Below are 14,615 nucleotides of genomic sequence, written 5' to 3' on the forward strand. Positions count from 1 at the left end.
CCTCGGAGGGGCCCGGTCCTCTGCCACTCTCGCTCCGGGATCGCCCGCGCCAGAGACGCAGTAGCGCTCTAACCGCCCACACCCACCGCGCCCTCGCTCGCCTGTCCTGCAGCCATGTCCACCAGGTCTGTGTCCTCGTCCTCCTACCGCAGGATGTTCGGCGGCCCCGGCACCACGAGCCGGCCGAGCTCCACGCGCAGCTACGTGACCACGTCCACCCGCACCTACAGCCTAGGCAGCGCGCTGCGCCCCAGCACCAGCCGCAGCCTCTACACCTCGTCCCCGGGCGGCGCGTATGTCACGCGCTCCTCCGCGGTGCGCCTGCGGAGCAGTGTCCCCGGCGTGCGCCTGCTGCAGGACTCGGTGGACTTCTCGCTGGCGGACGCCATCAACACCGAGTTCAAAAACACCCGCACCAACGAGAAAGTGGAGCTGCAGGAGCTGAATGACCGCTTCGCCAACTACATCGACAAGGTGCGCTTCCTGGAGCAGCAGAACAAGATCCTGCTAGCCGAGGTCGAGCAGCTCAAGGGCCAGGGCAAATCGCGCCTGGGGGACCTCTACGAGGAGGAGATGCGGGAGCTGCGCCGGCAGGTGGACCAGCTCACCAACGACAAGGCCCGCGTCGAAGTGGAGCGCGACAACCTGGCCGAGGATATCATGCGGCTCCGGGAGAAGTAAGGCGGCGTCCTCGCGGAGCTGCGGGAGGGAGGGAGGGAGAAGGGAACGGGGTCCCCGCGAGAAGCTGCCACGCCCTTGGGGATGTGGATGGGGCGGTGGCGGACTGGGGGACAGCGGGTGAGCGGGGCTGTGGCTGCGGCGGCGCAGCCCCGCCCTGAACCCAGACCTTGCAGTTAGCATTTCCCCTGCACCCCCACTGGTTGCCCAAGAACACCCCGCTTCAGGTTACGGATTTCTTAAAATTCCCAGTCTGTGCGCAGCCGAACGCCCTTGTAAGCGATGAGCGCCATTTCCCCAAACTTTCAGAAAGTTTCCTGGCCCCCGTCTGGCGGGCTGCCATCATGGGGCGGGGAGGAGGGAGGAGGGGAGGGAAGAGAGGAGGGATGTGGCGGAAGCGAGACAAAGGGATTGCAAAGGTTCCTCGGGGGCGGGGGGCGGCGTTCGCGTAACAGGTTAGGGTGGCGACCGTGATTGCTTTTGCGCGCTGCCGCAGAGGACCGGCTAAAACTTGGCGGAGTGCAGCCGCTCTAAAAGCCGCAGTCGTGGGCTGCCCGCAGAAGTGTCGCAGCAGCTGCTGTCTGGAGGCACAGCGACGTGGTGGTTGGGTGTGGCCGCCCCGCCCCTGGCGGTTTCCCAGTTCCTTTTTGGTTAACGTGCGACTGTTTTCAGGTTGCAAGAGGAGATGCTTCAGAGAGAGGAAGCCGAGAGCACCCTGCAGTCTTTCAGACAGGTTTGTAATTCTCCTCCCGCGCGCAGCCACCGGACCCCACCCGATCAGCCCCGAGCAACTCTCAAAGTTACTTACCCACGTCTAGATAGCGCAAAACTTCCCGTCTGTGCTCAAAGCCCCCTAGTGGCAGAAAGAGCACAGGTTCGAGCTTCTCCCAATGAAAACCCTGGAATGAGCGAAGCCCTTCCTTAGAGCTGAAAGTCCTCAACACTTTACTTCGTTTCGATATGTTTTTCCAAAGAAATATTTTTTTCCGTTTTGTTTCTGCAACATATTGACATTCTTACTCTGAACAGTTACAGTTTGATACAGATAAAAGCTTGCTAAAGTCAAGTTGGCTAACTTTAACAAGGCCAGGAAAAGGACAGTGATGCCCTGTAGTCTGAAATGTAAACGTATTGGAGGATAAGAAACTTAGTTCAGGGGCGCCTGGGTGGCTCAGTGGGTTAAGCCGCTGCCTTCGGCTCAGGTCATGATCTCAGGTCCTGGGATCGAGTCCCGCATCGGGTTCTCTGCTCAGCAGGGAGCCTGCTTCCCTCTCTCTCTCTGTCTCTCTCTCTCTGCCTGCCTCTCTATCTACTTGTGGTCTCTCGCTGTCAAATAAAAAAAAAAAAATTTAAAAAAAAAAAAAAAGAAACTTAGTTCAACTGGACTTAAGCCAGCAAGTTTTTTTTTTTCTTTTCTGCAAGTTCCATTGTGGCATTAAAGTTATATGGAAGTATCACTAGGCACAACTATTTTGTGATCTAATAAGGGTGAAAAGGAGCCATCTGTCCCCTAGGCTGAAAGGTATTAATGGTTTCTACGGGCTTCGCTATGGAATGTAGATACAGACATTCTGGCAAGTGTGGTGGCTTTGGACAGAAATAATAGGAGTCTTTGTGTTCCCAGAGAAGCTTTGCAACAGGCTACATTCTTATTGAATATGTAATGATGTAAGCTCAGCTCTAATTGGACACAAGTTTTTGCTAACATCCGTTATCTAATATCTGGCCCAGACTTGTGAAGTATGTGATGGGAAAAGTTCTTAAAGCTACAGTCATATTTCACATTTTTAAAGACCTTTCTTTATTCGGTTTCTTTATTCTTTAATACTTTTCTCCTTAAATGAAGACGGAACCTAAGGCCGGAGAATGGATTTCTAAGTAAAGGACTTTTTGCTCCAAAGTTAGGTAGACTTCAAGGATTTTTAGTTCGAATTGGAATTCAAAAGCAGGAAGTGCTGCTAGTCCCAGACGCTTCTTGGGATGGATGGCTAAGCTCTCAGATGAATAGTCTAGAATAACATTCTGAAGCAGAAATACATTTACGAAATTAAGCGCTGCAATGTGTGGTGCATCTTAGTAACTGAACATTTATGATCATCATATCTGTTAATGTTTTGTGCAGAATAGTGAATACAAAACGACTGAGCATGAATGATTTCCTTTTTAGGCATTAGGTAAAATTACCCTCGTATTCTTACCAAGGAAGTAGAAATGTCACATGAAAAACTTTCTTGTAGATTACCTTCTGTGTCCCTTTTTTTAGGGCTTAACAAGCAAAAATGAATTTTTCCTAAGCCAGATTTTTTTTTCTTTTTTTTTTTTACTATTATCACTCATTCCTCATTCACGTTCCCATGAAGGTGAGAGCGGTCTCTCAACATTAAGACTTCAGTGCTATAAACTACACTCCACATAACAATTGCTTACAAAATAAGAAGTATAAAAATTCTCATAACATTTCATTGAGGGGAAATAAAATCTCTGGGACATAGCAGTTTGCAAGTGATAGAAACAGAGGAGAGTCAGAGCAGCAAGAATTCTGCATATAGTTTAATGACATGCATTTTGACCAGTCATTCTGAAACTAAGTAACTGAATTTACAGAGTGCTAAGTGAAAAGAAGGGACACACCCTTGCAGGGTGAGATGGGAGTTTAAGAGAAAATCTACCAGATTCGGAAGCAAAATACAGTACAGAATGACATTTCTTTTCCTTGTGTGCCTGAACTGTATCTTTGCCAGCATACATCTTGAACTAGAATATAAATCTAGCCTTGCTCAATGACTACGTACTAGCTTTGCATTCTAAGGATACAGTTCTGAAGATGTGAGTAGAGGGGCACCTGGGTCACTCAGTTGGTTAAGCCTCTGACTCTTGATCTCTGGATCATGAGTTCAAGTCCCACTTTGGGCTCCACGCCGAGTTAAGATACACACTGGAACTTTTGAAGCAAACAAACTTCTGTTTTACGTGTACTTGAGTATACACGAAATGAAATCTGGTCAACCCTATTATATCACGTTATTTCATGACATTTCTAAAAGATACCTTAAAAATGGTGACACTGATTTTTCTAGTTTAAAAAAATTAAAAACCAGTCAGGGCAAGACAAATACCTTATGATTTCACTCATGTGGAATTTAAACAGATGCACAAAGAAAAAGACAACCCAAAAAATAGAGTCTTAGCTACAGAGAACAAACTGAGGGTCACCAGAGGGGAGGGGGTTAGGGGATGGGTGAAACAGGAGACAGGGATTAAGAACACACTGTGATGGGCACTGAGTAATGGACAGTGTTGCTGAATCCCTATATCGTACACCCGAAACTAATACAACACTTCGTTATATTGGAATTGAAATTTAAAAAATAATGGAAAACCTTCACTAATGTTACAGAGATGCAGTGATGACTGATGCAGTTTAACATTTATTTATTTTTAAATTGCTTATTAGCCACCTGAATACAATACAGTGGGTCACAACTCGAATTTATTAATGAAAAGAAGAAAGTATAATATCATACTGGGTGATTTATAGACTTAATTCAACGGTCATAAAAGTTGGCAACAGCTTTTTCCCAGTGAAGGCCCTAAGCTCATACGGTTCATTTAAAATGAATAAATGAGATAAGGCGTTGACTGTGGCATCCTCCCATCTGCCCTTCTCTCTTTTCAAACCAGGATGTTGACAATGCTTCTTTGGCGCGTCTTGACCTTGAGCGCAAAGTGGAATCCTTGCAGGAAGAGATTGCCTTTTTGAAGAAACTCCATGAGGAGGCAAGTGAAGCCATGTTTCGTGGATGAATATGGGTGAAGTTGCCTCCATCCCGGGCATGGCTGACCTTCTGTCTGTTCTTTTGTGCAGGAAATCCAGGAGCTGCAGGCCCAGATTCAGGACCAGCATGTCCAGATCGATATGGATGTTTCCAAGCCTGACCTCACGGCTGCCCTGCGAGATGTACGCCAGCAGTATGAAAGCGTGGCTGCCAAGAACCTTCAGGAGGCTGAGGAATGGTACAAGTCCAAGGTACGAAAGCAGTCAGTGTGGCTAGAACAAAAGAAGAGCATTTTGTTCTGGAAACACTTTGTACCTGCTTGTGATCCTTACATACCCTTAGCTCTAGTCAGAAAGTTGGCTTGAACTTCTTAAACTTGTTCAAGGCTGTTGTGCAACCCTCCCTGTCACTCCTCCTTTCCAGTCCCTTCTGAACCCTAGTTCAGAGGAGTTCCATCAACACCACGCCTGTGACCCTCACCCTTCTTGAATGAGGGTAATGCATCAAATACCTACTCTAATCAACATCCGCATTCCGCTGCTGTCCCTTTGCTGTTAGAACAGAAATGTGGACAGAGTCTGGAGGAGGTGGAGATTTGAACTTACAAAACAAAACAAAACAAAATTTGGTTTAGATTATGTGCTGTTTGTTTGTTTGCTTGCCATCTGGAAGCTTTCTCATTTTTCCAGGCAACGGAGAATCTTAGAGGATCTGTGACCAAGTCACGGGGGTGGTCCACAATTTGTCCTTTCTTTCTCACAGTTTGCCGACCTCTCTGAGGCTGCTAACCGGAACAACGATGCCCTGCGCCAGGCGAAGCAGGAGTCAAATGAGTACCGGAGACAGGTGCAGTCCCTCACCTGCGAAGTGGACGCCCTCAAAGGGACTGTGAGTATCAGACCCCACTGACCGGGGTGGGGTGGGGGGGACATAAACTGCTTGCATCATTCACAAGGACCAAGCTAATGGTGCTTTGTGAACAAAACTTCTGTTGAAGACCAATTTATGTTTTAATGCCAAGAAAATGAGTTGTCAGGACAGGTTCAGAGAGCCCTCTGAGGCGTGATGGTTTTAGCTGACACCTGTACTCTGGCCTCTAACACTTGATGCTTGGATCCTTCTCCTGGAACTGGAGTGCTCCCCATCTTTGCCACTAGGGGAACGGATCGCAAAGGGTCTGTTAAATGGTTCTGGGAATAGCCGGGGGTCTCCTGGCAAGTAACGTTGGAAGCCTCTCTTCCCTCCTGCAGAATGAGTCTCTGGAACGCCAGATGCGTGAAATGGAGGATAACTTTGCCGTCGAAGCTGCTAACTACCAAGACACTATTGGCCGCCTGCAGGATGAGATTCAGAACATGAAGGAAGAAATGGCCCGTCACCTTCGGGAATACCAGGACCTGCTGAATGTCAAGATGGCTCTCGACATTGAGATTGCCACCTACAGGAAGCTGCTGGAAGGCGAGGAGAGCAGGTGTGGTACAAGGGCTTCTGCACGTGAATTAAGAGCTGCCCTTTGTTGGGAATTATGCCCCTCACTTTACCTACGTGCATTACCTCTTCATCTTTAGAACATTTCTTCAAGGTAGATGCTGACCACTTCTTATAGCTATGGAACCTTAGGTTTGGGAGTTTTAGTAACTTGCCCTAGTCAGCGTTAATCATGGTGGAGCTGGGATTTGAACTCACAACTCTGGGAGCAGCAATGCTTTTCCTACTCTCCAGCGCTCAGAGAAAACACTGAAGAGATTTTAAATAATGAGACCAGTCCTAGGTAAATACTTCTGAGGCATATCCCTCCCTTAATGAGCTCCAAGAATACATTCTCTTGCTTGATGAAAACGAGAAGTTGAATAAATTCATTCCTTATTGTTCTTGTTTTCCAAAAATTTACTGTTTCTCTTTATCCCTTTACAGGATTGCTCTGCCTCTTCCAAACTTTTCTTCCCTGAACCTGAGGGGTAAGCATTTGATCTCCCCTCATGAAAAATTACAGCAGCTCATCACCAGTCCATTTATGATGAAACCCTGATTTGTTAAATGATTTTTGAAAATGCCAACAAGATAAACTCCTTTAAAACATTTGTAATTTTTAGACCCACGTAATGTCTTAAAATCTGTGTTCCCAATTAAATTTCAGCTCCATTGGACTTCAGCCTTTGGAGTATACATTGAAATAGTCTATCCAGGAAGCTACTGGGTTACCAGGGCCCAGGCTTTCAAACAGGTCTTGAGTCTTGGGAAATGTTTTGGGAGGAGCACTTTAGACAGTTGGGAACAATGAATATAATTCTTTGGGCAAAACAGTTACTCGTCTTTTTAAAGTTTCACCTTTGCTAATTTTGGGCATTTTGTTCTCTGTTCAGAAACCAATCTGGATTCCCTCCCTCTGGTCGATACTCACTCAAAAAGGACACTTCTGATCAAGACGGTTGAGACTAGAGATGGACAGGTTGGTATCTTTCAGTCAAAACGCATCATGTCAGGCAGACATCAATAGCTTCGTGAATCGTGAAGTCTCTATCTCAGATAACACCTGGATTGGGTTTCAGTTTCACTCATGACCCCTCAAAAGAGAATAGGCCTCTTCTCCTGGCATGGTACACAGCCAGCTATTTGGCTCCTGAATATGAAGGTGAGATAGTGATCTTCCTGCTGTCCAAAATCTGTGATTTTTTTTTTTTTCTGTGCTCCTTAATTTTAGATAGAAGCACAGGTTTGAGTTCCTTCCTCGACTCCCTCGGTATCAGGAATGTTTTAATCCTGGACGTTTGTCCTGTGCTGACTGACACCTGAACGCTCTTGGGCACAAGAACATGCCAGATAATCACTTTTCTTGTTACTTCTCTATGCCAGGAAAGAAATGGCCGAAAGCTGTTGTAATCTTCATAGAATCTCCTCTTGCACATACATGTAAAATGTACTGGGCTATATATTTTAGTCGTCGTTGCTCTTAAACTTTGCTGCATAGAATTATTATAGCGTCCTCCATCGTAAGTTTTCAGTGTTCCTTTTTTTTAAGCGCTAACATTCCATAGGATACTACTTTTGCGCATAGATGAAGAGCATGGTACACACTTAACCTGTCCCTCCTAGCTGTGACCTTGGCCTTGCAAAACCAATATAACCTGCCTGTTTTCACCTTCAGTGACACCTACTTAGGAAGATTTTCCTTTGTCCTGCTTCATGGGGTCATTGAATCTTCAGCAGGCGTTCTGTTTGATTCGGATGTTTTTGTTACCAGGTTATCAATGAAACTTCTCAGCATCACGATGACCTTGAGTAAAGATGGCACAGAGTCGGTGCAGCGGTCACTACCAGCAAGAATAAAAACAGAAATCCGTATCTTAAAGAAACAGCTTTCAAGTGCCTTTCTGCAGTTTTTCAGGAGCGCAAGATAGATTTGGAATAGGAATAACCTCTAGTTCTTAAGAACCAACACTCTTAAAAGATTTAGGAAAAAGTTTACAACATAATCTAGTTTACCAAGAAAACTTGTGCTAGAATACTTTTTAAAAAGTATTTTTGAATACCATTAAAATAACTGCTTTTTTTCCAACAAGTATCTGACCAACTTGTTTCTGCTTCAATAAATCTTTGGAAAACTCTCTTGGTGTGTTACTTGGCCACTATCAAAATAGTTCTCTAGATACAATGAGAAAATATGTGTCAGTGAGTTTTTTTTCTTGGTTTTTTTTTTTTTGTTTGTTTGTTTTTGGTCCTACTGGTGAATTTGCTATGAGTACCACGTTTAGGTTAACTGGATAAATTCAACTTACTTCACTTGTGATACCACTATTAACTTTGGTCATTATAAGTAAGACTTAACTTTTCAGTGAAGTTACTTAAATTTACAAACAGATAACCTATAATAAAAGAACTTGTTCAAACATGGTAGGTCTTATAGTTCAGCTGAGGCCATACCTGTGTGTTATTTCAATTCTAACAAAAAGACTTTCTAAAATTAGAGACTTTGGCTAAAGGGAGTTTCTGGGTGCACTTGGAGCAGGTAGAGTAGGCCAGACTCCACTGTGGGAGTTAAAACATGGGGCAAGGTCAGGGTAGAGAGCTGTGGTGTCTCATTAGCAAGATGCAAAGAAGGGACAGGTCCATCAAGGTGAGAAAACTTGGAGCTCGGAATGAGTGATACAGTTGGGAAAAACTTCAGATCTCTAGATCTCTAGATGAATAGAGTTGAGATAAAGGTTTGGGGGGGGGGGGCTGAGGGGGACGATATTGACCAGAGGCCGTAGAGTTCTAATAGTTGGTAGTGTGTGTGTTCTGAGGGAGACTCCTTTGGGCAAAATCCCTGGACTACTTGATGTACCAATTTCCTATATAACTATTATCCCCTCGTAGGGGCTCATCTCATAGGAATTTAAAATCTCTTTTAAGTCTTTTTTTATTTTTATCTTTAATTATACTTCTAGCATTTTCCTTATCTTCCACTTTGAAAAAACTAATAAAAAGAAACTATGTTCTCACCACCTATGGTGAGACAAAGATTAACACTTGGTTCTTTTATATATAACATTAATCCAAGACTAAAGGAGATTTAAAAAAAAAAAAAGTGGGAGGCAGAGTGAAGGAAATGATGACATAAAGTGATGGCTGAAAAAAGTTACCAGGGGTACTGTGAAACTCCAGAGAAATAATGTGAAAACTGAGTCCAGCTCAGTTTTCTCACAGTAGGGACAGATGGAGGAGGTAGCTGGGGATGAGCAAATGTTTGACTTAGTCATACCTGATAGAGGATTCACTTCCCATGACCAGCCTCTGACAAAGGCACTAGGACAACAAAATCTTTCTTTCTAGGTTGTGAGGCAGACGGGTGATAGTTGGGGAGAAAGGGCAGCAGGGAAGGGGAGGTAGGAGGACACCAGCTTCTCCTCTTGTTTTCCTGAAGAAAGCAAGGGAAAAACAGGCACTATGACTGCAAGAAGGCTTTCTCCCCCACCTGCCGGTCTTCAGCTAAATGAAGGGTTTGTATCAATCTTTGCCTAGGGGGTAACAAAATACCACAGACTGGGCTTAAACAACAGAAACATTATTGCCTCACTGTTTTCAGGCTGGAAAACCAAGATCAAGGTGTCGGCAAGGCTGGTTTGTTCTGAGGCTCCCCTCTGGCACTAAACTCTTCTCACAAGTAACAAATCACACTGAAATAGGACCACCCATATGACCTCATTTCATCTTAATTACCTCTTGAAAGACCTTATCTCCACATACAGTTACATTCTTAGCCGCTAGGGGTTAAGATTTGTATGACCATGGGGCTGTGGGGGAGGGGACACAATTCAGCCCCTAACAGGGTCACAGTTAAACGTTTGGAGAACATTCTTCTTGTCTGTATTTGAAAGAAGTCTGTGACAGAGATTTTCAAAAGGGCATAAGTTGCAAAGTCACTGATGGTTAATATACTACTGAAAGCTTTGTGGCCATTTGTAACTACTGAACTTCTCCCCTTTTTTTAATCCCCCCTCTCAAGGATGAGAGCAGTTTGAGGTAAATCCTCCAGAGACTTTCTACAAACAGCGATCATGGAAAGCAAGTACTTCTTCTAGGGCACAACAGGAGGCAAGCAGGCAGCTACGGAAGGCCCTTGGGAGGGCCAACAGAACTACCAAACAGTCTTTCCTCAGATGAAGATTTTCCAAAATTCAGGACCAGTATAAAGTTATATTCTTTTAAAAAGTTCAGCTTTCCCCTGTGTATCAAGCACTATGTTGGGCGTCAGCTGTACAAAGTCAGCTTCCTTACTGAGTTAAGAGCCCACAAGCCCAGCCAAGAAGCACAGTGCTATGGACTAAATATTGGTGTGTGCCCCCCCCCCCCCCATTTCATAGGTTGAAATCCTAATCCCCAGTGTGGTGGGGTGAGAAGGTGGGGCCTTTGGGAGGTAATTAATTAATTAATTTGGGGAACTAGAGCCCTCATGGATGGGATTACTGCCCTTAAGAAAAGGCACAAGAGAGCTTGCTTTTCACTGCTCTGCTTTCTGCTACATGAGACAGTATGTGAGGCTGATTTCCACAAACCTGGAAGAGGGCTCTCACCAGACACTAAATCTGTTTTCACCTTCATCTTGGACTTCCCAACCTCCAGAATTGTGAGAAGCACATTCTGTGGTATTCTGTTACAGCAGCTGACTGACAAAGACAAAGAGGCAAAGCTTTTTACAGGGCGTTGGATGCACTTTACTTCACAAATGTTGCAAAGTAGCTGTATAGGTCACTTAAGTTCAGTTCAGCTTTCCTCAGCTGGAGTCAACATGGAGAAGGGTCAGGTTCTGTCCTTGGAGTTCAGGCTGTGGATCCTAATTCTGATGCTGGTTGTAATGCAGTATGAGCCTCTGTCTCTCCAGAAGATGAAAATTTTCCTATCTTCTCTTTTACCTTCTTGGTCATATGAATTGTAGTGATATATATATATATATATATATATATATATATATATATATATCTATCTATCTATCTTTGTCTGCTAATGTCAAGATGTGAATCACATATGAACTTGTTTTTATTGTCTGTCTTCTCTCTTGGTTTTCGATTATTTGGTCCTGTTCTTTAGTATGCTTCATAATTTTTTTTTTTTTTTTCTGGATGCTGAAAATTTTTAAATGAATACTTGTTTAGGCCCTGGACAGCATTTTCTTCCTCTAAAGAGGAATAAAGATTTCTTTCTTTCTTTCTTTTAAGATTTATTTATTTATTTGAGACAGAGAGAGAAAGAGAGGGAGCACAACCAGGAGGGGCAGAGGAAGAGGGAGAGAGAATCTTAAGCAGGCTCCATGCTCAGCATGGAGCCTGACATGGGATTCAATCCTAAGACCCTGAGATCATGACCTGAGCTGAAACCAACAGTCAGAGTCAGATGCTTAACCAACTGGGCCACACAGGCACCCCATGTTTTCTTTTTACAGGCAAATAGAGTACCAGTGGATCACCTTGATCTGGTAAGGATTAATTTTAGCCTTTGTGAGGGCTGGTCTATTTCAACTTCATTATCTTAATACCATTATTACTTCTCAAGTGTGTCCCTTAGCCCTAGTGTGAGAAATATTTCTGTGTCCCAGCTGTGTCAGAAACTGTATTTATTAAAGACCCTCCAAGTTGACAGAGCTTAAACTCTAGCCTCTGCTTCTCTAGTACCATGCAGGTGCTGAAATCTATGCTTAATTTTTGGCTTCCCACTGTTCCTTCTAGGTTTCTCAGTGTCTTGCCCTAAACAAATGCAGCTTATGAGATGACCAAGAACTGGAAAGCGTCTCTGTCCCCTTAGTCCAATGGGAGTACCATTCTGTGTTTGAGTTCTCTCCCTCATTTGGAAATTATCCGCTTGGGAAAAATTAGGTGAGTGTGGATTTTACCTTGGATACTTTTCTTCCCTTAAGGAATAGAGCCCTCAATCTCAACTGTATTGGTTGTCAAATATACTCAGATAGTTGTGTGTGTGTGTGTGTGTGTGTGTGTGTGTGTGTGTGTATTTCAGCTATTATACTAGTTTCCATGGAGGGGGGAGAAATACTCAAATTACCTATTGTAGTTGTGAAACATGCAATCACAAAACTCAGCAGCTTAAACCAACAGTATATAGTTTTCTAGGTCGACTCAGCTCAGCTAGGGAGAGTTTACTTGGTATTACTTATGCAATTACAGACAGTTGGTCCCTAACACTGGGTCATCTGGAGGCTCAACTGGATAGGACATATAGGATGACATTTCATTATTATGCCTCTTGCCTCAGTGCTCCTTGGTTTCTTTTCCTATCCACATAGTGTCTCAGAATCCAGGGTTTAGGCTTCTCACAGCATAGTAACTGGACAGTTTTATTCCTTACAGTGTGACTAACTGCTAAGAGGCAGGAAAGAGAAATGTCCAGGTTTAATAAGGGCTGTGTCTCTAAATAACACAGCATAATTTCCACTATAACCCCTCAGTCAAGTAAGTCACAGAAACTGCCCAAATTCAAGGGTGGAGAAACAGACTCTACCTTCCAGTGTGAGAGTGGCAAGGTCACAATACAGAGGAACGTGTGGAATGACAGTGTTGTGGCCATCTTTGGAAAATATCATCTGCCATGTAAGCCAGCTACTCTGTTGGGGTTTCAACAGGCAGTCACAATCAAAATGAGTTCAAGAAGATAAAGAAAACTTGGGGCACCTGGGTGGCTCAGCAGGTTAAAGCCTCTGCCTTTAGCTCAGGTCATGATCCCAGGGTCCTGGGTTCGAGCCCCACATCAGGCTCTCTGCTCAGCAGGGAGCCTGCTTCCTCCTCTCTCTGCCTGCCTCCCTGCCTACTTGTGATCTCTGTCTGTGAAATAAATAAATAAAATCTTTAAAAAAAAAAAAGAAGATAAAGAAAACTTGAGGTCTCTCTTGAAAGAAAATATCGAAAACAGATTATCCTAACAATTGAGTTCCACCAAACATTTAAAGTACAAATCTCAAAGCATCACAAACACTTCAAAATCATAAAGATGAAGGAACATTTGTTAGCTGATTGTATGAAGACAGCATAACCTCAATTTTAAAATGAGACAAAGACCTAAAATAGGATATGATATAGATGCAAATGTCCTAATGAAACATCAACAAACCAAATTATGTTGGTTAAGGTTCTTTGAAAAGCCAAAGCGGGATGGGTGTTCAAGAGATACATAGTGTGAGACAAATGGAAAGACACAGGAGTGGAGACATGACTGCCATTTGACCCAGGAGCTGAACCCCAGCAACCAGAGACTCCTCATTTCCTCCCCTGTCCTTGTAATGTGCATTCTGCTTGCGTTCCCTACCCCCAGAAACTGCCTCTAGAGCAGAGCCTTAAGAACAGTGATGCGATGTTGAGGCTCTCTGCCAGTATACTCAGTTAAGACTACATAGGTATTTAAAATGTGAGAGGAGATGTGGAGATCTACTCCTCCTGTGACCAAGACAATCCTCGTCTATAAGTTCCCTTGCTTATTAAAACTGCCATCTACCAACCTACCAGCCAGCCTCTTTCTTTGATCTCTCCCTGCCCGCCCTATGGGTGCTGGTTTCAGATTTCACTCAGGCAGCTTGTGAGGACATTGCAAAGCAGTGTAACTGGCAAAGCCACCATTGGATTCCCAAAGCTTTCTCTGAAGGCTTTTTGTAATATGGACCCAGTGTTTTCTTTCTGGCCACCTTCTCACTGACATTGAAGTAGTGTGTGCTTTCTTGAGAAAAGAGATAACGAGTGGATGATCTTAATGTCCCTTTATGTCTCACTGAAGACAATTCCATACCTAGTTGTTCAACATCTATGAAAAAAATTAATTTTATATAAATACATAGTCTGGCATTAACTCCAGAAAGCCTACATTATGTCTGACAGTCTCAAAAGCCTTTCTCTTCCAAGTCACTGTCTATTTCTCCACAGCACAACAAATCCCCTCTTTCAGTTCCAATTAAATATGGATAATAGAAACTACCTCCATATAATCTCCTATGTGTAGGGTTATGGGCGCAGTCAGATAATTGAATGTTCTCCTCACCACCACCAGATAAACTCTCTCCTCCTGTGTGATTCACTGATCATAAACTAGTTTACTGCAAGAAGTAAAAATGGATATGTGGAAGCTGTCTCCAGGTGGTAGATAGGATGAACTGCCCATGAAACAACGCAATCAGCTCCAGGCAGAATACATTTCAAAATGTTTCTCCCTATGGGGTTTGACAGAAACAGGCAATTTTTGCTTCCCTTGCCATGTGCTTCAGCAAATCATCCTGGCTGTTCTGAGTAGTGACCTTTCAAGCCCACGAGTTACCATTTGAGCTCCTTTGCTTCAAACTGACAGAGCAATGCTAAAGCAGAATGTCATCTGTGAAGTTCCAGGCTTGTCTATTCAAGAATTGGATTCACTCAGTCCTGTGCTGGCGTTCAGTACCATGGAGTCAGGATATTTTTTGGCTTGACCATAAAGTCCTCTTGACCATAATGTGTTGATGAGATTTTATGGTTTCCACTAAAGTCAATAAATAACAAGTGAGGTTTTGTTAGGGGAAGAGCCGTCTAAAATCATTGACCAGAAAAACTACAAAGTCACTGTTCCAGAGCAAATCTGTGTTCACATAATTTGACTAATGGGTCTTCTTTGAAATAGACCTCTGTGAATAAAGGTTGGGTTCATAAAATTGGAGTC

The 14,615-nt window shown here is 43.9% G+C and overlaps 1 protein-coding gene across 1 annotated transcript; it reads left to right on the forward strand.

The window, feature by feature from the left end:
• Nucleotides 1-8,059, forward strand: VIM (vimentin). The gene is made up of 9 exons (XM_046013582.1): nucleotides 1-677; nucleotides 1,351-1,411; nucleotides 4,360-4,455; nucleotides 4,544-4,705; nucleotides 5,217-5,342; nucleotides 5,705-5,925; nucleotides 6,369-6,412; nucleotides 6,818-6,903; nucleotides 7,696-8,059. Exons 1-9 carry the CDS (start codon nucleotides 115-117, stop codon nucleotides 7,735-7,737), a joined length of 1,401 nt encoding a protein of 466 aa, XP_045869538.1. The 5' UTR covers nucleotides 1-114; the 3' UTR covers nucleotides 7,738-8,059.
• The last annotated feature ends 6,556 nt before the right edge of the window (nucleotides 8,060-14,615 follow it).

This window comes from Meles meles, chromosome 7 (genome assembly GCF_922984935.1).
Source record: "Meles meles chromosome 7, mMelMel3.1 paternal haplotype, whole genome shotgun sequence".
NCBI lineage: Eukaryota > Metazoa > Chordata > Mammalia > Carnivora > Mustelidae > Meles > Meles meles.

What these genes read in the sequence shown, in the direction of transcription:
- VIM (XM_046013582.1), top strand. Translation starts at nt 115, where the DNA reads ATGTCCACCAGGTCTGTGTCCTCGTCCTCCTACCGCAGGATGTTCGGC. An exon ending in CCCTGCAGTCTTTCAGACAG is followed by an intron (nt 1,412 to 4,359) that starts GTTTGTAATTCT and finishes TTTTCAAACCAG; the next exon opens with GATGTTGACAATGCTTCTTT. An exon ending in TTCTTCCCTGAACCTGAGGG is followed by an intron (nt 6,413 to 6,817) that starts GTAAGCATTTGA and finishes TTCTCTGTTCAG; the next exon opens with AAACCAATCTGGATTCCCTC.